At 49.1% G+C, this 23,704-nt stretch overlaps 1 protein-coding gene across 1 annotated transcript in view; it reads left to right on the top strand.

The window, feature by feature from the left end:
• The window catches only part of LOC139226193 (proton channel OTOP3-like), a 29,476-nt gene that overhangs the window by 2,741 nt on the left and 3,031 nt on the right, over window positions 1-23,704 (top strand). Inside the window, exons 3-6 of the mRNA XM_070856824.1 lie at window positions 6,661-6,791; window positions 9,996-10,054; window positions 13,249-13,379; window positions 19,943-20,877. Of these exons, the coding sequence (XP_070712925.1) occupies window positions 6,661-6,791; window positions 9,996-10,054; window positions 13,249-13,379; window positions 19,943-20,877 (1,256 nt within the window). The remainder of the gene's footprint in view (window positions 1-6,660; window positions 6,792-9,995; window positions 10,055-13,248; window positions 13,380-19,942; window positions 20,878-23,704) is intronic.

Raw genomic sequence — 23,704 nt, 5'->3', positions numbered from 1 at the left:
AGGTGAGGCCTCACCAAGGCCCTGTACAACTGCAGTAAGACCTCCCTGCTCCTATACTCAAATCCCCTAGCTATGAAGACCAACATACCATTTGCCTTCTTTACTGCCTGCTGTACCTGCATGCCAACTTTCAATGACTGATGAACCATGACACCCAGGTCTCGTTGCACCTCCTCTTTTCCTAATCTGCCGCCATTCAGATAATATTCTGCCTTCATGTCTTTGCCTCCAAAATGGATAACCTCACATTTATCCACATTATACTGCATCTGCCATGCATTTGCCCACTCACCTAACCTCTCCAATTCACCCTGCAGCCTCTCAGCATCCTCCTTACAGCTCACACCGCCATCCAGCTTAGTGTCATCTGCAAACTTGGAGATATTACACTCAATTCCTTCATCTAAATCATTAAAGTATATTGTAAAGATCTGGGCACTGAGCCCTGCGGCACTCCACTAGTTACTGCCTGCCATTCTGAAAAGGACCCGTTTATCCCGACTCTCTGCTTCCTGTCTGCCAACCAGTTCTCTATCCACGTCAGTACTTTACCCCCAATACCATGTGTTTTGATTTTGCACACAAATCTCTTGTGTGGAACCTTGTCAAAAGCCTTTTGAAAGTCCAAATACAACCACATCCACTGGTTCTCCCTTGTCCACTCTACTAGTTACATCCTCAAAAAATTCCAAAAGATTTGTCAAGCATGATTTCCCTTTCATAAATCCATGCTGACCTGGACCGATCCTGTCACTGCTTTCCAGATGCGCTGCTATTTCATCCTTAATAATTGATTCCAACATTTTCCCCACTACTGATGTCAGGCTAACCTGTCTATAATTACCCGTTTTCTCTCTCCCTCCCTTTTTAAAAAGTGGTGTTACATTAGCTACCCTCCAGTCCATTGGAACTGATCCAGAGTCGATAGACTGTTGGAAAATGATCACCATTGCATCCACTATTTCTAGGACCACTTCCTTAAGTACTCTGGGATGCAGACTATCAGGGCCCAGGGATTTATCGGCCTTCAATCCCATCAATTTCCTGAACACAATTTCCCGCCTAATAAGGATATCCTTCAGTTCCTCCTTCTCACTAGACCCTCGGTCCCCTGGTACTTTCGGAAGGTTATTTGTGTCTTCCTTCGTGAAGACAGAACCAAAGTATTTTTTCAATTGGTCTGCCATTTCTTTGTTCCCCATTATAAATTCACCTGAATCCGACTGCAAGGGCCTTACGTTTGTCTTTATTAATCTTTTTCTCTTCACATATCTATAAAAGCTTTTGCTGTCAGTTTTTATGTTCCCGGCAAGCTTCTTCTCGTACTCTATTTTCCCCCTCTTAATTAAACCCTTTGTCCTCCTCTGCTGAATTCTAACTTTCTCCCAGTCCTCAGGTTTGCTGCTTTTTCTGGTCAATTTATATGCCTCTTCCTTGGACACTATCCTTAATTTCCCTTGTTAGCCACGGTTGAGCCACTTTCCCTGTTTTATTTTTACACCAGACAGGGATGTACAATTGTTGAAGTTCATCCATGTGATCTTTAAATGTTTTCCATTGCCTATCCACCATCAACCCTTTAAGTATCATTTGCCAGTCTATTCTCGCCAACTCACGCCTCAAACCATCGAAGTTACCTTTCCTTAAGTTCAGGACCTTAGTTTCTGAATTAACTGTGTCACTCTCCATCTTAATAAAGAATTCTACCATATTATGGTCACTCTTCCCCAAGGGGCATCGCACAACAAGATTACTAATTAGTCCTTTCTTATTACACATCACCCAGTCTAGGATGGCCAGCTCTCTAGTTGGTTCCTCGACATATTGGTCTCGAAAACCATCCCCAATACACTCCAGGAAATCCTCCTCCACCACATTGCTACCAGTTTGATTAGCCCAATCAATATGTAGATTAAAGTCACCCATAATAACTGCTGTACCTTTATTGCACGCATCCCTTACTTCTTGTTTGATGCTGCCCCGAACCTCACTACTACTATTTGGTGGTCTGTACACAACTCCCACTAGCATTTTCTGCCCTTTGGTATTCCGCAGCTCCACCCATACCGATTCCACATCATCCAAGCTAATGTCCCTCCTTACTATTGCATTAATTTCCTCTTTAACCAGCAATGCCACCCCACCTCCTTTTCCTTTCTGTCTATCCTTCCTAAATGTTGAATATCCCTGGATGTTGAGTTCCCAGCCTTGGTCACCCTGGAGCCATGTCTCCGTGATGCCAATTACATCATAACCGTTAACTGCTATCTGCGCAGTTAATTCGTCCATCTTATTCCGCATACTCCTCGCATTGAGGCACAGAGCTTTCAGGCTTATCTTTTTAACACACTTTGCTCCTTCCGAATGTTGCTGTAATGTGGCCCTTTTTGCTTTTTGCTTGGGTTTCTCTGCCCTCCACTTTTACTATTCTCCTTTCTATCTTTTGCTTCTGACTCCATTTTATTTCCCTCTGTCTCCCTGCATAGGTTCCTATCCCCCTGCCATATTAGTTTAACTCCTCCCCAACAGCACTAGCAAACACTCCCCCTAGGACATTAGCTCCTGTTCTGCCCAGGTGCAGACTGTCCGGTTTGTACTGGTTCCACCTCCCCCAGAACCGGTTCTAATGTCTCAGGAATTTGAATCCCTCCCTTCTGCACCACTCCTCAAACCAGGTATTCATTTGAGCTATCCTGAGATTACTACTTTTGAGGTCCTACTTTTTAATTTAGCTCCTAGCTCCCTAAATGCATCTTGTAGGACCTCATTCCGTTTTCTTACCTATATCATTGGTACCTATATGCACTACGACAACTGGCTGTTCACCCTCCCTTTTCAGAATGCCCTGCACCTACTCCGAGACATCCTTGACCCTTGCACCAGGGAGGCAACATAACTTCCTGGAGTCTCGGTTGCGGCTGCAGAAACATCTATCTATTACCCTTACAATTGAATCCCCTATCACTATCGATCTCCCCCTCTTTTTCCTGCCCTCCTGTGCAGCAGAGCCACCCACATGGCCATGAACTTGGCTACTGCTACTCTCTCCTGATGAGTCATCCCCCTCAACAGTACCCAAAGCGGTGTATCTGTTTTGCAGGGGGATGACCGCAGGGGACCCCTGCACTACCTTCCTTGCACTGCTCTTCCCGTTGGTCACCCATTCCCTATCTGGCTGTGTACCCTTTTCCTGCGGTAAGACCAACTCACTAAACGTGCTATTCACGTCATTCTCATCATCGTGGATGCTCCAGAGTAAATCCACCTGCAGCTCCAGTGCCGCAATGCGGTCTGTCAGGAGCTGCAGGCGGATGCACTTCCCGCACATGTAGTCGTCAGAGACACTGGAAGCGTCCCTGACTTCCCACATATTACAGGAGGAGCATAACACGTGTCCGAGCTGTCCTGCCATGACTTAACCCTTAGATTAACTTAATTTATCGACAACAATGCTAAAGGTTACTTACTGATAAAGAAAAAAAAAAACTACTCACCAATCACCAGCCAATCGTTTACCCCCTTGGCTGTGACGTCACCTTTTGATTTCTTTCGACTTCTTTTTTGCCTTCTCACCCTGCAGCTGCACCGGTGGGCCTTTATAGGCCTCAGCGACCTCCCACTCCGCCTCCCGACACAACGCTGCTGCTCCCTGGACTGACGGGCCTGAAAAATCCGCCATTTTAAAATTGCAGCCAAGTGGAAACGGAGTGCGTATTTCAACTGCTTCCAACAACAACTTGTATTTATATAGCGCCTTTAATGTAGTAACACGTCCCAAGGCGCTTCACAGAAGTATTTTAAGACAAAACAAATAAATTTGACACCGAGCCACAGAAAGAGAAATTAGGGCAGGTGACCAGAAGCTCGGTCAAAGAGGTGGGCTTTTAGGAGCATCTTGAAGGAGGAAAGAGAGGTAGAGAGGCGGAGAGTTTTAGTGAGGGAGTTCCAGAGCTTGGGGCCCAGGCAACAGAAGGCACGGCCACCGATGGTGGAGCGATTATAATCAGGGATGCTCAGGAGGGCAGAATTAGAGGAGCGGGGGGCGGGGGGGCTGGAGGAGATTACAGAGATAGGGAGGGGCGAGGGATTTATAAACAAGGATGAGAATTTTGAAATGGAGGCGTTGCTTAACCGGGAGCCAATGTCGGTCAGCGAGCACAGGGGATGATGGGTGAGCGGGACTTGGTGCGAGTTAGGACACGGGCAGTCGAGTTTTGGATCACCTCTAGTTTACGTAGGGTAGAATGTGGGAGGCCAGCCAGGAGTGCGTTGGAATAGTCAAGTCTAGAGGTAACAAAGATTATTCCCCATTCCCCCGCCCAGATGGGAAGTGAACAGTCGACCTGTGATAAGCCATGTGATGCCGTCTGTTACACTGCCTTCCACTCAGCCAGGGGTCAGGGGTCAGGGCTCAGAAAAACAATCTGCGTCCCCCCACCCCCCATTTCAATATGTTGATGTTCAGCTTACACTCCTTCCTCACTGGGTGGTTTTAATTCTCGATCTCCCATGCCACACATTCAGGGGATCGGACCCCCCCCCCCAGGTTTGGATTGGTGGGAGGTTAAAGTGTTAAACCCCTGAACCTTGACCCCAACCCACCCACTGCAGGTTTTAAAGGAGGCGGGATGGGGGATGGGCAGCCGACCTGCTCCCAGGAGGCGGATTGGCACTTGAAATATTATACTGAGGCTGGCAGTCCCGGTTTGAACCTGCTGTGGGGGTTCCCGAGCCGGCCGGGGTTGCTGGGCCTAGGATTGAACCTGCTGTGGGGTTTACCTGGGCCGGCTGGGATTCTTGGGCCTGGGGATTCCCAGCAGTGAGGCGAGCAGAGCCTGGGGAGCACTCCTTGTTGGCTGGGAGGAGCAGGATTACGGTGATCAGGGATGGGTCCTCCAGGATCGGACCCACTCCGGGGTCGGGAATCGGACCCCCCCTCTCCCCCACCCTGAGATCAGACCCCCCCCCTCCGCCGGGATTGGCTCCTGCCTGGGGTAGGGAATCAGACCACCCCGCCCCCCTGGGATTGGCTCCCCCCCGGAGTTGGGAATTGGATCCCCCCGGGATTGGCTCCCCCCCGGACTCTGGAATCGGACTCCCCGGGATTGGCTCCCCTGGGATCGGGAATCGGACTCCCCGGGATTGGCGCCCCCCCGGAGTTGGGAATCGGACTCCCCGGGATTGGCTCCTCCCCCCAGATTGGCTCCCCCGGAGTCGGGAATTGGACTCCCCCGGGATTGGCTCCCCACCGGGCTCGGGAATCGGACTCCCCGGGATTGGCTCCCCCCCCCGGAGTCGGGAATCAGACCTACCTGCGGTCGCAGTCTTTCTCCAATGTACCGTGCCCGACAGGAAGCCGGCCCGTCGACCAGGCTGACCTGTGGCCGGGGAACTATCCACGACATCACACGCAGGCGGTGGAGTTACCGTGCCGGGGTTTCCCACGCTCCAGTGAGCCCCTGCTCTCGCTGGATCCACCTGTTAAACCTCCACCAATCGTCTCCAAGCTGAGATGCTGAGCGAGTGTCCTGCTCCCAAATCCCTGCCAATCTGAACCAAGTGGCTGAGAAGTGGAAGTACTTTAGGAGCAGACGTCACCTCGTTACCCTGGCTTCAAATCTGGCACAGTGAATGGAACGTAAGTGTCTCTGAAGCTGTGAGAGATTAGTTTGAAAAATCGTAATCCAGTTCATAATCAACATGACTACCCCTTCATTTGTATTCGTAACCTGGCCATCGCAGGGAGGCACAGAGAGGTTGGTTAGTGCCAGTCATGGCTCAGTGGCCCGCACTCACTCTCACCTCCCAGTCAGAAGGTCGTGGGTTCAAGACTCACTTCAGAGACTTGAGACCATAATCCAGGCCGACACTCCCAGTGCAGTACTGAAGGAGTGCTGCACTGTCGGAGGGGCAGTACTGAGGGAGTGCTGCACTGTCGAAGGGACAGTACTGAGGGAGCGCTGCACTGTCGGAGGGGCTGTGCTGAGGGAGCGCTGCACTGTCAGAGGGGCAGTACTGAGGAAGCGCTGCACTGTCAGAGGGGCAGTACTGAGGGAGTGCCGCACTGTCGGCGGGGCAGTTCTGAGGGAGCGCTGCACTGTCAGAGTGGCAGTACTGAGGGAGCGCTGCACTGTCAGAGGGGCAGTACTGTGGGAGCGCTGCACTGTCAGAGGGGCAGTACTGAGGGAGTGCCGCACTGTCGGAGGGGCAGTACTGAGGGAGCGCTGCACTGTCGGGGGTGCTGTCTTTCAGCTGAGATGTTAAACCGAGGTCCCATCTGCTCTCTCAGCTGGCTGTAAAAGATTCTATGTCACTATTGCGAAGAAGAGCAGAGGATAACTCCCCGGTGTCCTGTCACTGAAACATGTTACCTGGTCATTATCACACTGCTGTTTGTGGGAGCTTGCTGTGCGCAAATTGGCTGCTGCGTTTCCCACATTACAACAGTGACTGCACTCCAAAAAGTACTTCATTGGCTGTAAAGCGCTTTGGGACGTCTGGTGGTTGTGAAAGGCGCTATATAAACATGTCTTCTTTCTTTCCTCATTAATGGAGAAATGGTGTTGTCGGAGCCTCACTGATGTGGCCATGGTTACGGTATATCTGGCCATTCCCCTGCTCGCACTGTATGAATCAGTTGTACTCTTGGTCTGATTCCAGGGGCGGTGTTGGTGTTTGGGCTCTGTAGTGTTGTTCTCGATGTGTTCAAGACTGGATATTACCTTCAGCACGGTGCCTGCACGGTGAAGGTGGTTTACCCCATTGTTGAGGCAATCTTCATCAGCTCACAGGTGAGGCCTTGCTCAGTCGCACTGAGTGTTGGAACATGCACTATCGCTAGCTCCAGCTCCCAGCACAACTTTCCTCCTGGTGTGTTAGCCATGCAGCTACCAAACACTCTTTTCACTTGTCAAGCAATGCATATATATTTTAATTAGACAACTAGAAACAGAGAAATTTACAGCGCAGAAGGAGGCCATTTCGGCCCATCGTGTCCGCGCCGGCCGATAAAGAGCCGCGCGGCCCTCGGTCAGCAGCCCTGACGGTTACATATAAACCTATGAACAATGAACAATGGCGGAAAGGTAAAGAGCACCCAGCCCAACCAGTCCGCCCCACACAACTGTAACACCCTTTACACTGAAACATTCTACACTCCACCCCAACTGGAGCCATGTGATTTCCTGGGAGAGGCAAAAACCAGATAAAAACCCAGGCCAATTGGGGAAAAAAATCTGGGAAAATCCCTCTCCGACCCATCCAGACGATCGACACTAGTCCAGGAGATCACCCTGGCCGTATTCGATTCCTTGCAGTACTTACCATCGTATCTGCACCATCCAGCCTAATCCCACTTTCCAGCTCTCGGTCCGTAGCCCTGCAGGTTACGGCATTTCAAGTGCCCATCCAAGTACTTTTTAAATGTGGTGAGGGTTTCTGCATCCACCACCCTTTCAGGCAGTGAGTTCCAGACCCCCACCACCCTCTGGATGAAAATAATTCTCCTCAAATCCCCTCTAAACCTTTTACCAATTACTTTAAATCTATGGACCCTGGTTATTGACCCCTCTGCTAAGGGAAATAGGTCCTTCCGATCTACTCTATCTAGGCCCCTCATAATTTTATACACCTCAATAAGGTCTCCCCTCATCCTCCTCTGTTCCAAAGAAAACAAACCCAGCCTATCCAATCTTTTCTCATAGCTAAAATTCCCCAGTCCAGGCAACATCCTCATAAATCTCCTCTGTACCCTCTCCAGTGCAATCACATTGTTCCTGTAATGTGATGACCAGAACTGCACGCAGTACTCCAGCTGTGGCCTAACCAGTATTTTATACAGTTCAAGCATAACCTCCCTGCTCTTGAATTCTATGCGTCGGCTAATAAAGGCAAGTATTCCGTATGCCTTCTTAACCATCTTATCTACCTGGCCTGCTACCTTCAGGGATCTCAGTTGTTCTACACCTCTCATTGTCCTACAATTTATTATATAGAAGGAAAAGATTCTATTGGCTTGTTAGCTCTCCCCAAATGCATTACCTCATCCTCCTCTGGATTGAATTCCATTTTCTGCCCATGTGACCAGTCCATGTTCTATACAAGTGTAACATAAACTCTCTGCTTTTCATTTCGACCGCTTTGAAACTGAACCCTAGTCAGCTTTTCTAATGGCTTTGTTAACCTGCGCCCTACTTTTAGTGATGTATCTGTACCCCAGATCCCTCTGCTACTCCTTATTTTGCAAGGAGTTTGTGACCCTATTCTTCCGAGCAAAATGTACCACCTCACACTTACCTACATTGAAGTTTATTTGCCAGTTTCACGCCCATTCTGCAAGTTTATTAATGGGCCAAAATTTGTGGTTGGAGGCTTCTGACCGGAATTTATTTTACTGAAGTACCCGGAGGAACGAACACATGCGCTCCGAGGCCCAGAGGCCCAGAGGCACAGCCCAGCGCAGATCCCACGTATTCCAGGAGCGTACGCGCACCACTGGGATCAGATGGGCCTGGCCCACCAATCACAATATAGTATTCTCATCCATAGCTCCGAGCTCCCGTTACTACCAATGAGAATAAAAGAAAATAAAACACAAACATAAATAAAAAAACACACTTCTTAAAAATTAATAGAAATTGCATTAAATTAAATGTTTCAGAGAAATTTAAAAAAAATGTTTTAATAGCGTTAAAAATAAACGTACCTTTTACAGGGTTTTTAACATAAAAATAAGAAATAACATTTATTTTTTTCTATCTATTAAAACTCTTACACTGGTAAAAGGAGGCCTTACGCTTGCTTTCACCAGGCGTTAAGAGTTTGAAGGATATTCGCTGGGCAGGAGTTGGACAAATAGCCCAAATCTCCACCCGTGAAGGCCCTTCTCCCGGGGGATACGTGCGATCTGCTTTTGACAGATTGCAAGTGCCGGGCGGCTGAGGTACATACACTGCGTGGGCCTACACTCGGAGCTTGCGGGGCCTTGTCGGGTATGTACACACATCGTATGCACCTGTAGGAGCTGCAATTCCAGGGCCAATACCTTCCTGTGTTTTGCCACAGTCCTCCTCTGTACTAACGACATCGCCCAATTTGGTACCTTCTGCAAATTTTTAAATTGAGGCATGGTGGTTACCATAGCGATCTGATGTTATCCTCTCCCAATCTCCACATGCACACATTCCAGCGGGGATCATGGGATAGGGACCTGGACTGGGAAGGTGCCCGCTTTATTGTAAGCCGGGGTACGCGGGGCAATAGAAGCACCCCCACAAGCTGAGCTAAAGCACAGCAGGGAGCTAGTGGCCAGATTGTCCAGGGGAAACACAGGAAGGCTGCTTTTACCTCGCAATGTCTTTCAGTCATCCAATTCAACCTTTACATACAGATGGAAGGAAATTGGAACTTTCTTCAGTCATGGTTACAAATAGCCACATAAGAACATAAGAAATAGGAGCAGGAGTAGGCCATATGGCCCCTCGAGCCTGCTCCGCCATTTAATACGATCATGGCTGATCTGATCATGGACTCAGCTCCACTTCCCCGCCCGCTCCCTATAACCCCTTATTCCCTTATCGGTTAAGAAACTGTCTATTTCTGTCTTAAATTTATTCAATGTCCTGGCTTCCACAGCTCTCTGAGGCAGCAAATTCCACAGATTTACAACCCTCTGAGAGAAGAAATTTCTCATCTCAATTTTAAATGGGTGGCCCCTTATTCTAAGATTATGCCCCCTAGTTCTAGTCTCCCCATCAGTGGAAACATCCTCTCTGCATCCACCTTGTCAAGCCCCCTCATAATCTTATATGTTTCGATAAGATCACCTCATTCTTCTGTATTCCAATAAGTAGAGGCCCAACCTACTCAAAACATAAAGACAAGGGACCTCCATGAGAACTTAAGGAGCTGAGGAGAAATGTAGTTACTTAGTCAAGAGCAACTATTGATTCCCAGAAGAGAATGTTTAATTCCTGCTTATCTTTTATTATTTTCAGACCTACTTATTGTGGTTTCACTCCAAAGATTGCTTTCACACACACTGTAACATCACCAGGTAGGAACAGCTCTTCAATGTCTATGATTGATACTTCACATGAGGAACCTGCTACCCCAGTGGGTTGGAGCCCAGCCTTTCACTCCTTGGGCCCAGAGCAGTGGGTCGAAGGCTCCCACCTCTCTCCGTTGACTGTAAGGATCTCCTGTCAAGTGATCTTGTGCAGATTTGGCCGGATACAGCGGATAACTGAGCGCAACTTGTTCATTGGCACTGAATTAGCAATCTCATTCAGAGAGGTCATTGAATGGCTGGAGTGACGCAAGTTCCCAAGAGTTGAATTCTGTCTCCTCTGCACCTCCCAGCCACTGGAACTCTCCCCTCACTCCCTCTCCAGCACTGTCCTTTTCTGCCTGAAACTCAGTATCCACAATGGGCCCTACACAGCGAGGAGACTATCCAAAATGAAAGGGATTCAAATTAATGATCAGTAAACTATGGGCTACACACTAGCAATTTGCCCATTGCAATCCCCGGGGGTGAGCTCCACACCAGAAACATCCAATTAAACAATTCACTATATCCCCAACAACTTGCATATAGATAGCGCCTTTAACCTAGTAAAATATCCCAAGTTGCTTCACAACAAATGACACGGAGCCAAAGAAGGATCCATTGGGACAGGTAACCAAACGCTTGATGAAAGAAGTAGCTCTTAAGGAGCAACTTAAAGGAGTGAGAGGCAGAGAGGTTTAAGAAGTGAATTCCAGAGCTTCGGGCTGAGATAGCTGAAGGCACGGCCACCAACACTGGGGCAAGGAAAATTGGGATGCACAAGAGGGCAGAATCTAGGAACGCAGAGATCTCGGAGAGTTGTAAGGCTGGAGGAGGTTACAGAGATAGGGAGGTGTGTAGGGCTGGAGGAGGTTACAGAGATAGGGAGGTTTGTAAGGCTGGAGGAGGTTACAGAGATAGGGAGGGGTGTAGGGGCTGGAGGAGGTTAGAGAGATAGGGAGGGGTGTAGGGGCTGGAGGAGGTCACAGAAATAGGGAGGGGTGTAGGGGCTGGAGGAGGTTACAGAGATAGGGAGGGGTGTAGGGGCTGGAGGAGGTTACAGAGATAGGGAGGGGTGTAGGGACTGGAGGAGGTTACAGAGATAGGTAGGGGTGTAGGGGCTGGAGGAGGTTACAGAGATAGGGAGGGGTGTAGGGGCTGGAGGAGGTCACAGAAATAGGGAGGGGTGTAGGGGCTGGAGGAGGTTACAGAGATAGGGAGGGGTTAGGGGCTGGAGGAGGTTACAGAGATAGGGAGGGGTGTAGGGGCTGGAGGAGGTTACAGAGATAGGGAGGGGTGTAGGGACTGGAGGAGGTTACAGAGATAGGGAGGGGTGTAGGGCTGGAGGAGGTTACAGATAGGGAGGGACGAGGTAAGTCTGATTCAGACACTCACTGTAATATGAGCCCAGCACATCTGCCTCACCTCCTACAAAATAAATATAGAATTGGCCGGAACAAGCACAGGGGATCTCACAGGTTCTCAACCACCTGTCTAACCGATTGTTAAATGTTGACATGGTCTTTACTCCAACCCAGTGAATTGCACAGCCTCACAACCTCCTTTTTAAAGGGGTTCTCCAGCTCTCGGTCCTGATGTGTTGAATTTAATCTTCGACCTACACCCCCATGTTCCAAAGCCCCCCAAATCACTGCAAACCATCTGTTTCTATGTGTGACCACTGTCACTCCCCCATCCCCCAGACCGAGTAACTTTGCAGAATTCAGCGTGATTACCATTCATGCCTGCTGCCCCACATTCAGCTAACAAGTTGTTGTCTTCGTCCTTGCCTCAGCTCATCCGCTGATGAAGCCCTCATCCATGCCTTTGTTACCTGTAGACTTGACTATTCCAACGCACTCCTGGCTGGCCTCCCACATTCAACCCTACGTAAACTAGAGGTCATCTAAAACTTGGCAGCCCGTGTCCTAACTCGCACCAAATCCCGCTCACCCATCACCCCTGTGCGCGCTGACCTACATTGGCTCCCGGTTAAACAACGCCTCGATATCAAAATTCTTAACCTTGTTTACAAATCCCTTCATGGCCTCGCCCCTCCCTATCTCTGTAATCTCCTCCAGCTCCGAGATATCTGCGCTCCTCTAATTCTGCCCCCTTGAGCATCCCTGATTATAATCGCTCAACCATCGGTGGCTGTGCCTTCTGTTGCCTGGGCCCCAAGCTCTGGAACTCCCTCCCTAAACCTCTCCGCCTCTCTACCTCTCTTTCCTCCTTCAAGACGTTCCTTAAAACCTACCTCTTTGACCAAGCTTTTGGTCAACTAACATAATTTCTTCTTCTGTAGCTCGGTGTCAAATTTATTTGTTTTGTCTTAAAACACTCCTGTGAAGCGCCTCGGGGCGTTTCACTATGTTAAAGGTGCTATATAAATACAAGTTGTTGTAGTAAGGTGAACGCAACATAACGGCCACTTCCTCCCAGTGAATTGCTCCCTTCACACTTACTGTCCACGAGGCACACCAGATAGGTAAACCTGTGATTACTTCTTTTGACTCTACCTTTAATGAGGGTCTCCTGGGCTGGTCTGAATCAGGTTTGTACAGGGCAACGGCCCACAGACAAACGACATGAGCCCTGACCTTCAGCTTGTTGCTGGTGATATTTCCATCCGAGCCAACAGTCGGGTCGCCATCTCTGGTTAGATGTATTCCTGGAGGTTTCAACACACGTCCCCATTCCCCCCCCCCCCCTCCGCCCTAACACCCCCCACCCTAACCCCCCCCCAAACACCCCCCCACCCTAACCCCCCCCCCCAAACACCCCCCCACCCTACCCTAACGCCCTGCCTAACCCCCCCTGCCCTAACGCCCCCACACCCGGTCAAACAGCACTTTCCCTATCTCCAATATCTTTAGAACTAATAAGCAAAAGTGTTCAAAAAATGGGACAAACACATTTTTGTGAACGCCCCTGTGATTTTTCTCCCGGGTTTGCGTGCAGCAATGTCCAGGAGATTAATCTTTAATTCCCGGAGACTTGTGGACAATTCTGGAGTGTGGGCAGACCTGAGCCAACAAAAGGCCGGCCCAAATCTTCACTGCGGGCGTCGGCCCTGATGTTGGCTTCCAACGCTTCGTTACACTGCTGGTGTGGTGGGCTTCGAACTGCCAGCGGACCCAAAGTGCCATCGGTTTAGAATATATTGAGCTGGAACATGGTGCTTCTTTGCCCCGCTGCAGGTGTGGCCTGATGCTGGTTGCCGCTACAGACCTGGTGCTGTGGATGATGGCCGTCACCGATGATGCTATTCACAGGGAACTGGAGCTCGAGGAACAGACTGCACACAATGGGACCAGCATACACCTTCAAGGTATCCTGATGTCCGGCTCTACAGCCATCAAACATCCCATAATACTCCAGCTCCTTGGAGTCCTTTAAGTCTTATTTGCAGAAGAAAGGCAGAGTGATTTTTCATCCAATAGATTACTTTACTCGAACGGGAGGTGCCGTGGGAGGTGGAGAGTGAGGGCCAGAGGCTTCGCTACTGGGGCAACTGAGGGGCAATATCACAGAGTTGCTTTCAGTCAGCATCTTCACCACCAGCTTCATGGCAACACAGACAGGGAAGCAATTAGCACACCACTCTCTTTGAAGGAAGATAGAACTTGTATTTCTATAGCGCCTTCACAACCTTAGGACCTCCCAAAGCATTTTACAGCCAATGAAGTACTTTTGGAGTGTAGTCAGTGTTTTAAGGTGGGAAACGCGGCAGGCAACCCGTGCACAGCAAGCTCCCACATACAACAATGTGATAATGACCCGATCATCTGTTTTAGTGATAAATATTGGTTGAGGGATAAATATTGGCCCCAGGACACCAGGGATAACTCCCCTGCTCTTCTTCGAAATAGTGCCATGGGATCTTTTACACCCACCTGAGAGAGCCTGGGTTTTAACATCTCATCTGAAAAAACATGCCTCTGACAATGCAGCGCTCCCTCAGCACTGCACTGGAATGTCAGCCGAGATTTTGTGTTCAAGTCTCTGGAATGGGACATGAACCCACAACCTCTGACTCGGAGATGAGAGTGCTACCCACTGAGCTACGGCTGACAACCTTTGCTCTGGTAGATGGGACTTCCATGGAGAGTAATCAATGGAGAGAAAATCAGAATTAAATCAATCCCCTTGAATTGAAATAAAAGAATAGGCTCATCCCGTGACTGGCCAGCAGCTCAGCAGCGCCCCGACACAACTTGGGGGCGCCATGCAGGCGATGCACGCCACACCCCACACAACGGCCAACTCATCGCCCATTGGCCAACGGGCGAGCACCACAGTAAGCCTCGAATGTTCCACTGCTGCCCAGAGACAATCTCCTGGGTCAACCGCACAGACAGCACGACTCGGTCTCCATGATACTGTGTTACTGCATGTGCTACACCATGGAGCAATGCACCATACTGACATGCAGATACGCCACGCCACATATAGGTTACACCCAAAACATAAGCCTCCCTACACTCATAAAATATCTTAACTCATGTATAAGCTGCACCCCCAACTTACACTGATTTTGTATAACAGTTGTGGCCTATTTGCAGGTTAATACTGTAATACATAACGGCACATTGCACCGTGAAAAATTGTAATAACATTCTCCAAAAAAATACAACTAACAGGAAAGACTGAACGGGTGGGGCTCTTTTGTCTAGAAAAGGGAAAGCTGAGAGGTGACCTGATGGAGGACTTTAAAATGATGAAGGGCTTTGACAGGGTTGACCTAGAGATGATGTTTCCACTTGTGGGGGAGCCCTTACTAGGGGCCATAAATATAATCAAAACAGAAGATGCAGGTCAGGCAGCGTCTGTGCAGAGAGAAACAGAGTTAATGTTTCAGGTTGATGACCTTTTGTCAGAACTGGAAGAGGTTAGAGATGTAACAGATTTTAAGCAAGTGCAGAGGCAGGGAAAGGGGTCGGGGGAGGAGAGAACAAAAGGGAAGGTCTGTGAGAGGGTGGGAAGCAGGAGAGATTAAATAACAAAAGGAATAATGATGAAAGAAAATAAGAACATAAAAAATAGGAGCAGGAGTCGGCCATACGGCCCCTCGAGCCTGCTCCGCCATTTAATAAGATCATGGCTGATCTGACCATGGACTCAGCTCCAGTTCCCTGCCCGCTCCCCATAACCCTTGACTCCCTTATTGCTCAAAAATCTGTCTATTACCACCTTAAATATATTCAATGACCCAGCCTCCACAGCTCTCTGGGGCAGAGAATTCCACAGATTTACAACCCACTGAGAGAAGAAATTCCTCCTCATCTCAGTTTTAAAAGGGTGGCCCCTTATTCTGAGACTATGTCCCCTAGTTTTAGTCTCCCCCATCAGTGGAAATATCCTCTCTGCATCCACCTTGTCGAGCCCTCTCATTATCTTATATGTTTCAATAAGATCACCTCTCATTCTTCTGAACTCCAATGAGTATAGGCCCAACCTACTCAACCTATCTTCATAAGTCAATCCCCTCATTTCCGCAATCAACCTAGTGAACCTTCTCTGAACAACCTCCAAAGCAAGTATATCCCTCCTTAGATACGGAGAACAAAACTGTATGCAGTACTCCAGGTGTGGCCTCACCAATAACCTGTACAGTTGTAGCAGGACTTCTCTGCTTATATACTCTATCCCCCTTGCAATAAAGGTCAACATTCCATTTGCCTCCTGATTATTTGCTGTACCTGCATACTAACTTTTTGTGATTCATGCACAAGGACCCCCAGGTCCCTCTGTACTGCAACATTTTGTAATTTTTCTCCATTTAAATAATAATTTGCTTCTTTATTTTTACTGCCAAAGTGGATAACCTCACATTTTCCCACATTATACTCCATCTGCCAAATTTTGCCCACTCACTTAACCTGTCTATGGGCTAGAACCTCCACATTTTTTGCATGCTTAACACCCACTTAACGCCCATTTTACCGCTGAAATGACGTATAACGGCCAGATATCGCCCATTCTGGCACAAAATGGAAACTGGCGGGCTTTTTTTTAGGAAACTTATCGGCGAGCGTTACTTTTCCCATGTGCTTAACGGCGGGAAAAAATATTACTGCCCGCCCACTTTTTTGGGGCGGAATCATCAGAATGGGCAAATTCAACGCCCATAATATCGCCCAGCGTTACTTTCCGCACGGAATTAATGCCGAGATTCAATAATACCGCCCACCATTTTTTTTTGCCGTAAAGAGTACATTTGGCGAAACTAACGCCCAGGAGATCGTCCATCGTCACTTTCACCACCTCGCACATATCGGCCACAATATCGCTCGCCCAAAATACCGCCCAGAAAAAGTGGAACTGTTCTGAACGAACACCAGAGGTGTGGCTGGCATTTTAAAAATCCGATTCTTATGTGAGGAGCTGAAATCTGAACGATTTGCCTGAAAGAGCGCTGATGTGAGTGACAACGCTGACACACTGCTGTGTGTGTGTACCTCAGACATCAATGGATCCAGTTAAAGTTTACGTTGATTGATGTTAAGTTGTATTTAACCCTTTCATGGTAAGGAATCACCAGTCCAGCTATCTGAGACAATGTGCAACAAGGTTATGTTCAATAACAAAAGTTTAATACCAACATTGGTCTGAAATCATAAGGCTCACAGCCAATAACACCCAACCCCCGCCCACACCCCACTTTTTCCACCATTGATATAAATCACATGTTCAACATGTCCAGCAACACAGAATACAAAGGCAAAGCAGGAGCGTGGTCCCCAGCCCCCATACATTGCAACAAATTGCATACACCCAGATGGAGATATAACACAGCCATCACCTGCGGACATGCACCTCACTTTCCTTCCCCTCTCCCCTACTTCTCCCCACCTCTACCCCTTCCCCTCCTCGCTCCACGGCGCCTGGCCGAGCAGCTCCTCAGACGGTGCCTCATTGGGGGGGGGGGGGATGAAGGCAGATGCGGTCATTGCACGGGTACGGGAGTGGAGGCGACCGAGGGGGCAACATTCTGTGATGCAGAAGCAGGATCATGGTCCTTGCTCTCATCTGGTGGCGATGCGGAACCTAGGGGTGGAGTGCCGTGCGCGGGGACCACTGGGAGGCCTGTGGCAGCAGTGTTCCTGGCTATCGCATCCAGGGCCTCCGCCATCCGCGGAATGTACTCAATCATGGTGCCGAAGATGGTGGACAGCTGTCGGGATATGCCCCCCAATGCTTCGATGAGCTGGTCACCTATGTCTACAGTCCTCCTGGACAGCAGTACCATCTCTCCGCTGTCATGTGGCGCACGTGGAACAGACCATGGGATCTCCACGGGGTCGGTGCCGTCCTGGGGACAAATAGAGTGCCCCATGGAGATGAGCTTGGGGCCGGCACCTCCAGAATGGAGGCGGGAATGACCGGAGGACCACTAGATGGCCTTGGGGTGGAATGGCTTCTGGAGCGTGACGATGCAGGTTCCTCGAAATCCGCGCTCTCATCAGTGGAGAATAGACCCAGCGGATTGATGGGCAATAATCGGAGCTCCTCAGCACCAGATGTAGGATCGTCCGGAAGTCGGGCCCCGCGTCCCTACCTTCTGGCCTCTGTGGTCTTGCCTGGGGCTGAGCTGCAAAACACAAATGAGGTTATTAGAGGAGAAGTGGGTGCTAGGGTGACAAGGTGAGTCCAGCGCTACACACAGCATATGCACGACAAAAACACCACCGCTATCAAAATCATCGCAGACATCACATTTCATGACCATCAACACATTGTGCATTGCAATGATTTCCATTAGGCTAGCATTATTTCTATGACAATTTTAGAAATCATCTATCATATATGATTGTTCGGATATGAGTGGGTGTGGCATCTATTGACTTTACATCACGCAATGGTGTAAGCTTCACTCATGTGGCATCACTTCAGGGTCTGCAGGTGCGTCCGTGGCTGTCCGGGGGTGCTTCCCCACAGTGCGAGCGCACGCTCCTCTATCTCAGTGATGTCGCTGGGGACTGGTGGCCCCCCACCCGTTCGCTTCTGCACGGACCTCATCGTCGATAGCTTCTTCTGTAAAAGGTGACAGGACGACATGGCATGAGAACAATGCGTGATATCATTGCTAGGTACTGTCACAGACACTGATACAACACATAACCGACAGATGTAATCATCATTATTATGATAATTATCATTCTTTACCTGAAGACGTACACCATGACCGCAGGCTTTGAGTACAACATTCCCGGTAACAGTGAAAGACCTCACATCTGAAGATAGTCACTCATGACTGTTACAAATCAAATTATATAAATACATAAGTACATGTAAATCAATGTAATACTTACTCTTGTGGATCCCACAAGGTCGTTCCATCGTTTGCGGCATTGGTTGCCCTCACGCGCCTCGCTGGTCGCCGATGAGACCACCTCTGTTATCTCGGCCCATATCCTCTGGTAGGCCTTTGGGGTGGGCTTCCCACGCCCTCCCTGTGTCAAATCACCCCAGCGTAACTCGACCTCCTGCAGGAGGGAGGCATTTGCCTCGTCCGAGAACCTCCTGGCTCTTTTGCGGTCTCCAATGTGCTCCTCTCCCACCTCACTGCTCTCTCCAGCGTCAGTCTCCACAGCGTGCTGTGATGCCTCCTCCTCTCTCTCCATTATAGACCAAATTCGGTCAAATATGTGGATGGTAACAGCTACTTTTTGGTTGCCTACTTGCTGTGAAGCTCTAAAGTCTCCCTCCTTCCTCCCAAAGCAGCCACACCACACCCAGACACGCCTTCAGTCCCTCTGCGCTCCCTCTCTCTCTGTCTCCTCTTCCGCGCATGTAATGATGATCCTTGACCTGCAGAATCAAGCGTTGCCATGCCGTTGCTAAGGACGGCCACATTTTATGGCAGATCAAAAAATTTTAACGGTACCGCCCATTTTATATCGCTCGCGGTAACACCCATTTTCAAAAGTGGAGACTAGGTGTTTTGAGAGTGGGTGAGAAGCCGGCGATCTGAAAACTCTTTTTTACTGCCCACGCCGGAAATAATGCCCATTTTTAGGAGATAACCACAAAAGTGGAGGTTCTAGCCCTATATCCCTTTGCAGACTTTTTGTGTCCTCCTCACAACTTGCTTTCTTACCCATCTTTGTACCATCAGCAAACTTGGCTATATTACACTCGGTCCCTTAATCTAAGCCATTAATATAGATTGTAAATAGTTGAGGCCCCAGCACTGATCCCTGCGGCACCCCACTAGTTACTGTTTGCCAACCGGAAAATGACCCATTTATCCCGACTCTCTGTTTTCTGTTAGTTAGCCAATCCTCTATCCATGCTAATATATTACTCCCAACCCCGTGAGCTTTTATCTTGTGTAGGAACCTTTTACTGAATGCCTTCTGGAAATCCAAATACACCACACCCACTGGTTCCCCCCTATCCACCCTGCTCGTTACATCCTCAAAGAACTCCAGCAAATTTGTCAAACATGATTTCCCTTTCATAAAACCATGCTGACTCTGCCTGACTGAATTATGCTTTTCCAAATGTCCTGCTACTGCTTCCTTAAAGGCAAAGGGAATGGCCATAATGATAAGATAGTCATTAATAAATCCAATAAGAAATTCAGGAGAAACTTCTTCACCTAGAGTGCTGCGAATGTGGAACTCGCTATTACAGGGAGTGGTTGAGGCGAGTAGTATAGATGCATTTGAGGAGAAGCCACGAGAGAGAAAGGAATGGAAGAAGTGGATAGGGTGAGATGGAGTAAGGCAGAGACTTCTGTGGAGCATAAACACTGGCATGTACCACGAGCCGAATGGCCTGTAACTTCTACGTGGTTCTGTGTACTCCCAGCACAGGGTGGGCACAATGAAAGTATTAAGAACATTTCATATCCTTCCACTCATCAAATTTGATTTGTCTTCATAGGTGACATGAATATTACAGCCTCCAGCTGTCAGAGTGAGCTGTGCATCATTTTCCGGAAGGGAGTGGTTATCATGTACCCCTTTAACATAGAGTACTGCCTCATCTCCTCTACCATGCTGTACATCATGTGGACAAATATCGGAAGGACCATAGACCACCATGAAACTCATGCAAGTCACAAGTTCCGAGGTCACGGCCTTGTTTTAGGACCACTGCTGGGGTCGATGGTGATAATTGTCGGATTCTGTATCTTCATCCTGTACCAGATAGAGGTTTCAACCGTCCCCTCGCAGCCCAAAGCCTTCGTGCAGTTCTATGCTTTTCACATCGCCCTGCTCTCTATCCTGTCCCTCTGCTCTCTGGCCGGGGTGGCCGCCCACAGGTGGGAGGAGAGAGGTGTGGACACCGGGGAGAACCCGAGCCGCAGACTGGACGTGGTGTTGCTGCAGGTCACTGCGCTCGGTCAGTTGTGCATCTCCTACTTCTCCATCGTGGCCGTTGTGTCCACCCGCCCCTGGCGGCCCGTGGATATTCTCAATCTCGCCTACTCCTTGTTCATAATCATCGAGCACGTGCTGCAGAACCTCTTCATTATCGAGGGTTTGCACCGACGGCATGCTGTGGGGGAGCTTGGTTTCAGCTCCGGGGGAACTTGTGAGGAGGACCCCACCATCGACCCTCAGAACAGCACAGAGCAGGAGTCGCTGCCCTTGGAGATCGTCCACGGTGTCCACGAACCCACCACAGAAACGTTAAACACAGATGGACTAGATGAGCTCAGTGATGCCCATGAGCCACCTAATGGGACAACAGACTCTTCCTCGAACCTGGACTTGGGAACCTCCCAACTGCCTCTACAACCAGCCAACAAACTCAACTGGAAACGCAAGTTTCTCAAGGAGATCTCTATGTTTATGATCATGTCCAACCTAATAGTAAGTTACCTTTGATGCCTTTGCCCTCTTTCCCTGGGCTGGCGGAGAGTTCCACAGGTTCTGGCGGCACTCCCAGTACTAAACTCAATATCTTCTCCTACGGGGAGCGAGAGCGTGATTACAGGGGGCTTCACAACAGGCCTGTGTCCACACAGCAGGGAGTCACTGCACGCTGCAGAAACCAGGCCTTCCTCTCTCCTCCTGAGCTCCAGGCACTGAGGCCAATTCCCATCCTTGGCTGAGATGAGCTAGCTGGATCAGTTCGGAATCGAACCTTCCTGGTCTGTGTGGAGAGACACCAAGTATCCAACAGGTCATTAGAATCCGCAACCTTTTTGGTTGCCAGAGGCATCAGGAATAGGAGCAGGCCATTCAGCCCCTTGCACCTGTTCCTCCATTGTATCAGCTCCTGGCTGATCTGTACCTCAACTCCATTCACCCACCTTTGGCCCGTAGCCCTGGATACCCTTACCAAACAAAAATCTAGCAATTTTCGAGTTCTGAAATCCCCAATCGACCCCCAGCACCGCCGCCTATTTGGGCGAGGAGGGGGTGGGGAGAGTTCCAGATTCCCACTACCCTTTGTGTGAAAAAGCACTTCCTGACTTCACCCCTGAATGGCCTGGTGCTAACGTTAGGATTGTGTCCCCACCATAACAACAACAACTTGTATTTATATAGCGCCTTTAATGTAGTAAAAGCCCCAAGGCGCTTCACAGCAGTATTATAAGACTAAACATTTAATACAGGAAGTAGTTTGTCTCCAACTCTATCCAATCCTTTTATCATTTTACACACCTTGATTAGGTCGCCCCTCAATCTCCTAAACTCAAGGGAATGAAAGCCGTGTTTATAAAACCCATCCTCGTAATTTAACCCTTTAAGCCCTGGTATCATTCTGGTGAACCTGCGCTGCTGATGCGATGCAAATAAACAGCCCAGGTGGAAATTCCTTAAGTGTAAGGAGCGGCATTGGAGATGTTCCCGTGTAACCCACTTCCTGGGAGGTAAAGCCCAGGCCTTCCAACACGATGCAGATAGATGGTCGCATTCTCCCCTCGGAGTCAGAAGGTCGTGGGTTTAAGTCCCACTCCAGGGACCTGAGCACAAAAGTCTAGGCTGACACTCCAGGGCAGTGCTGCACTGTCGGAGGTGCTGTCTTTCAGATGAGACATTAAACCGAGGCCCCGTCTGCTCTCCCAGGTGGGTGTAAAAGATCCCACGCACTATTTCGAAGAAGAGCAGGGGAGTTATCCCCGGCGTCCTGGCCAATATTTATTCCTCAATCAACATCGCTAAAACAGGTCATTTATCCGTTGGGCGGGAATTTAACCCTAACTTGCCCGACGGGATTTGCTGCCTCATTTTACTTCCCAATCAAGTCGGTTGAAGTAGATTCAGGCGGTGTGTAAAATGAGCAGCCAATTGGAATCCATCAGTTTCCCGTCGGTCGGTCACCTTGGTGATCACATGGCTCCGGTTGGGGTGGAGTGTAGAATGTTTCAGTATAAGGGATGTCACAGTTGTGTGGGGCGGACTGGTTGGGCCGGGTGCTCTTTACCTTTCCGCCATTGTTCATTGTTCATCGGTTTATAAAAAACCTTCAGGGCTGCTGACCGAGGGCCGTGCGGCTCTTTGTCGGCTGACACGGACATGATGGGCCGAAATGGCCTCCTTTTGTGCTGTAAATTTCTATGTTTCTATGGTGTTTGTGGGATCGTGTTGTGTACAAATTAGCTTCCGTGTTTACCTCCAAGGCAACAGTTAAATCACTGAACAAGCTCATTCGGCCCATCATGATGGTGCAGGCTCCTCGCTGCAGAAAACTCAAGCTAATCCCACTGTCCTTCTCTCCACCACTGCCCTGGATCTCCCTCTGCAATGTTCTCTGCCTCAACCGCTTCCTGTGGTACAACGTTCCCTCCTCCAACAACCCACTGTGTCAAGAGATTTCCCCGAACCTCTCCTCACCCTCAGTGACCATTTTATATTCATGTCCCCTCATCACCAACTCCCCAACCAGAGGGAATAATCTTTCCCTGATCACTATGTCCAAACCCTTCATAATTTAAAAACTGTACTTAAATCTCTGATCCTTCTGTGCTCCAGTGTAAACTGGTGAATCTACACTGTATGCTGTCTATGGGGGAAAATTGCTCCTGTTTATAGCCCCAAAAACACCTCCGGAGGGTACAGCTCCATCGACACTGTCCCATCAAACACTCGCTGGTCATACTGTCGCAGGCTCGGGTTACGGCCCAGGAGCAGAGAGATATTGCACTCATTGCTGCTTCTGTTTGTGAACAACCCACTATTGTTGTACCACTAGGAGGTAACCAGGAGGGTCAATGAGGAAAGTGTGTATGATGTAGTGTATATGGATTATAGCAAAGCTTTTGATAAGGGCCCACATGGCAGACTGATCACAAAAGTAAAAGCCCATGGGATCCAGGGCAAAGTGGCAAGTTGGATCCAAATTTGGCTCAGAGACAGGAAGCAGAGGGTAATGGTTGATGGGTGTTTTTGTGACTGAAAGGCTGTTTCCAGTGGGGTTCCGCAGGGCTCAGTACTGGGTCCCTTGCTTTTTGTGATATATATCAATGATTTAGACTTGAATGTAGGGAGTATGATTAAGAAGTTACAGATGATACTAAAATTGGCTGTGTGGTTGATAATGAAGAAGAAAGCTGTGGACTACAGGAAGATATCAACGGGTCAGGTGGGCAGAACAGTGGCAAATGGAATTTAATCCAGAGAAATGTGAGTTAATGCATTTGTGGAGGGCTAACAAGGAAAGGGAATACACATTAAATGGTAGGACACTGAA

This window comes from Pristiophorus japonicus, chromosome 16 (assembly GCF_044704955.1).
Source record: "Pristiophorus japonicus isolate sPriJap1 chromosome 16, sPriJap1.hap1, whole genome shotgun sequence".
Taxonomy (NCBI): Eukaryota; Metazoa; Chordata; class Chondrichthyes; family Pristiophoridae; genus Pristiophorus; species Pristiophorus japonicus.
This window is presented reverse-complemented; position numbering and strand designations above follow the sequence as displayed.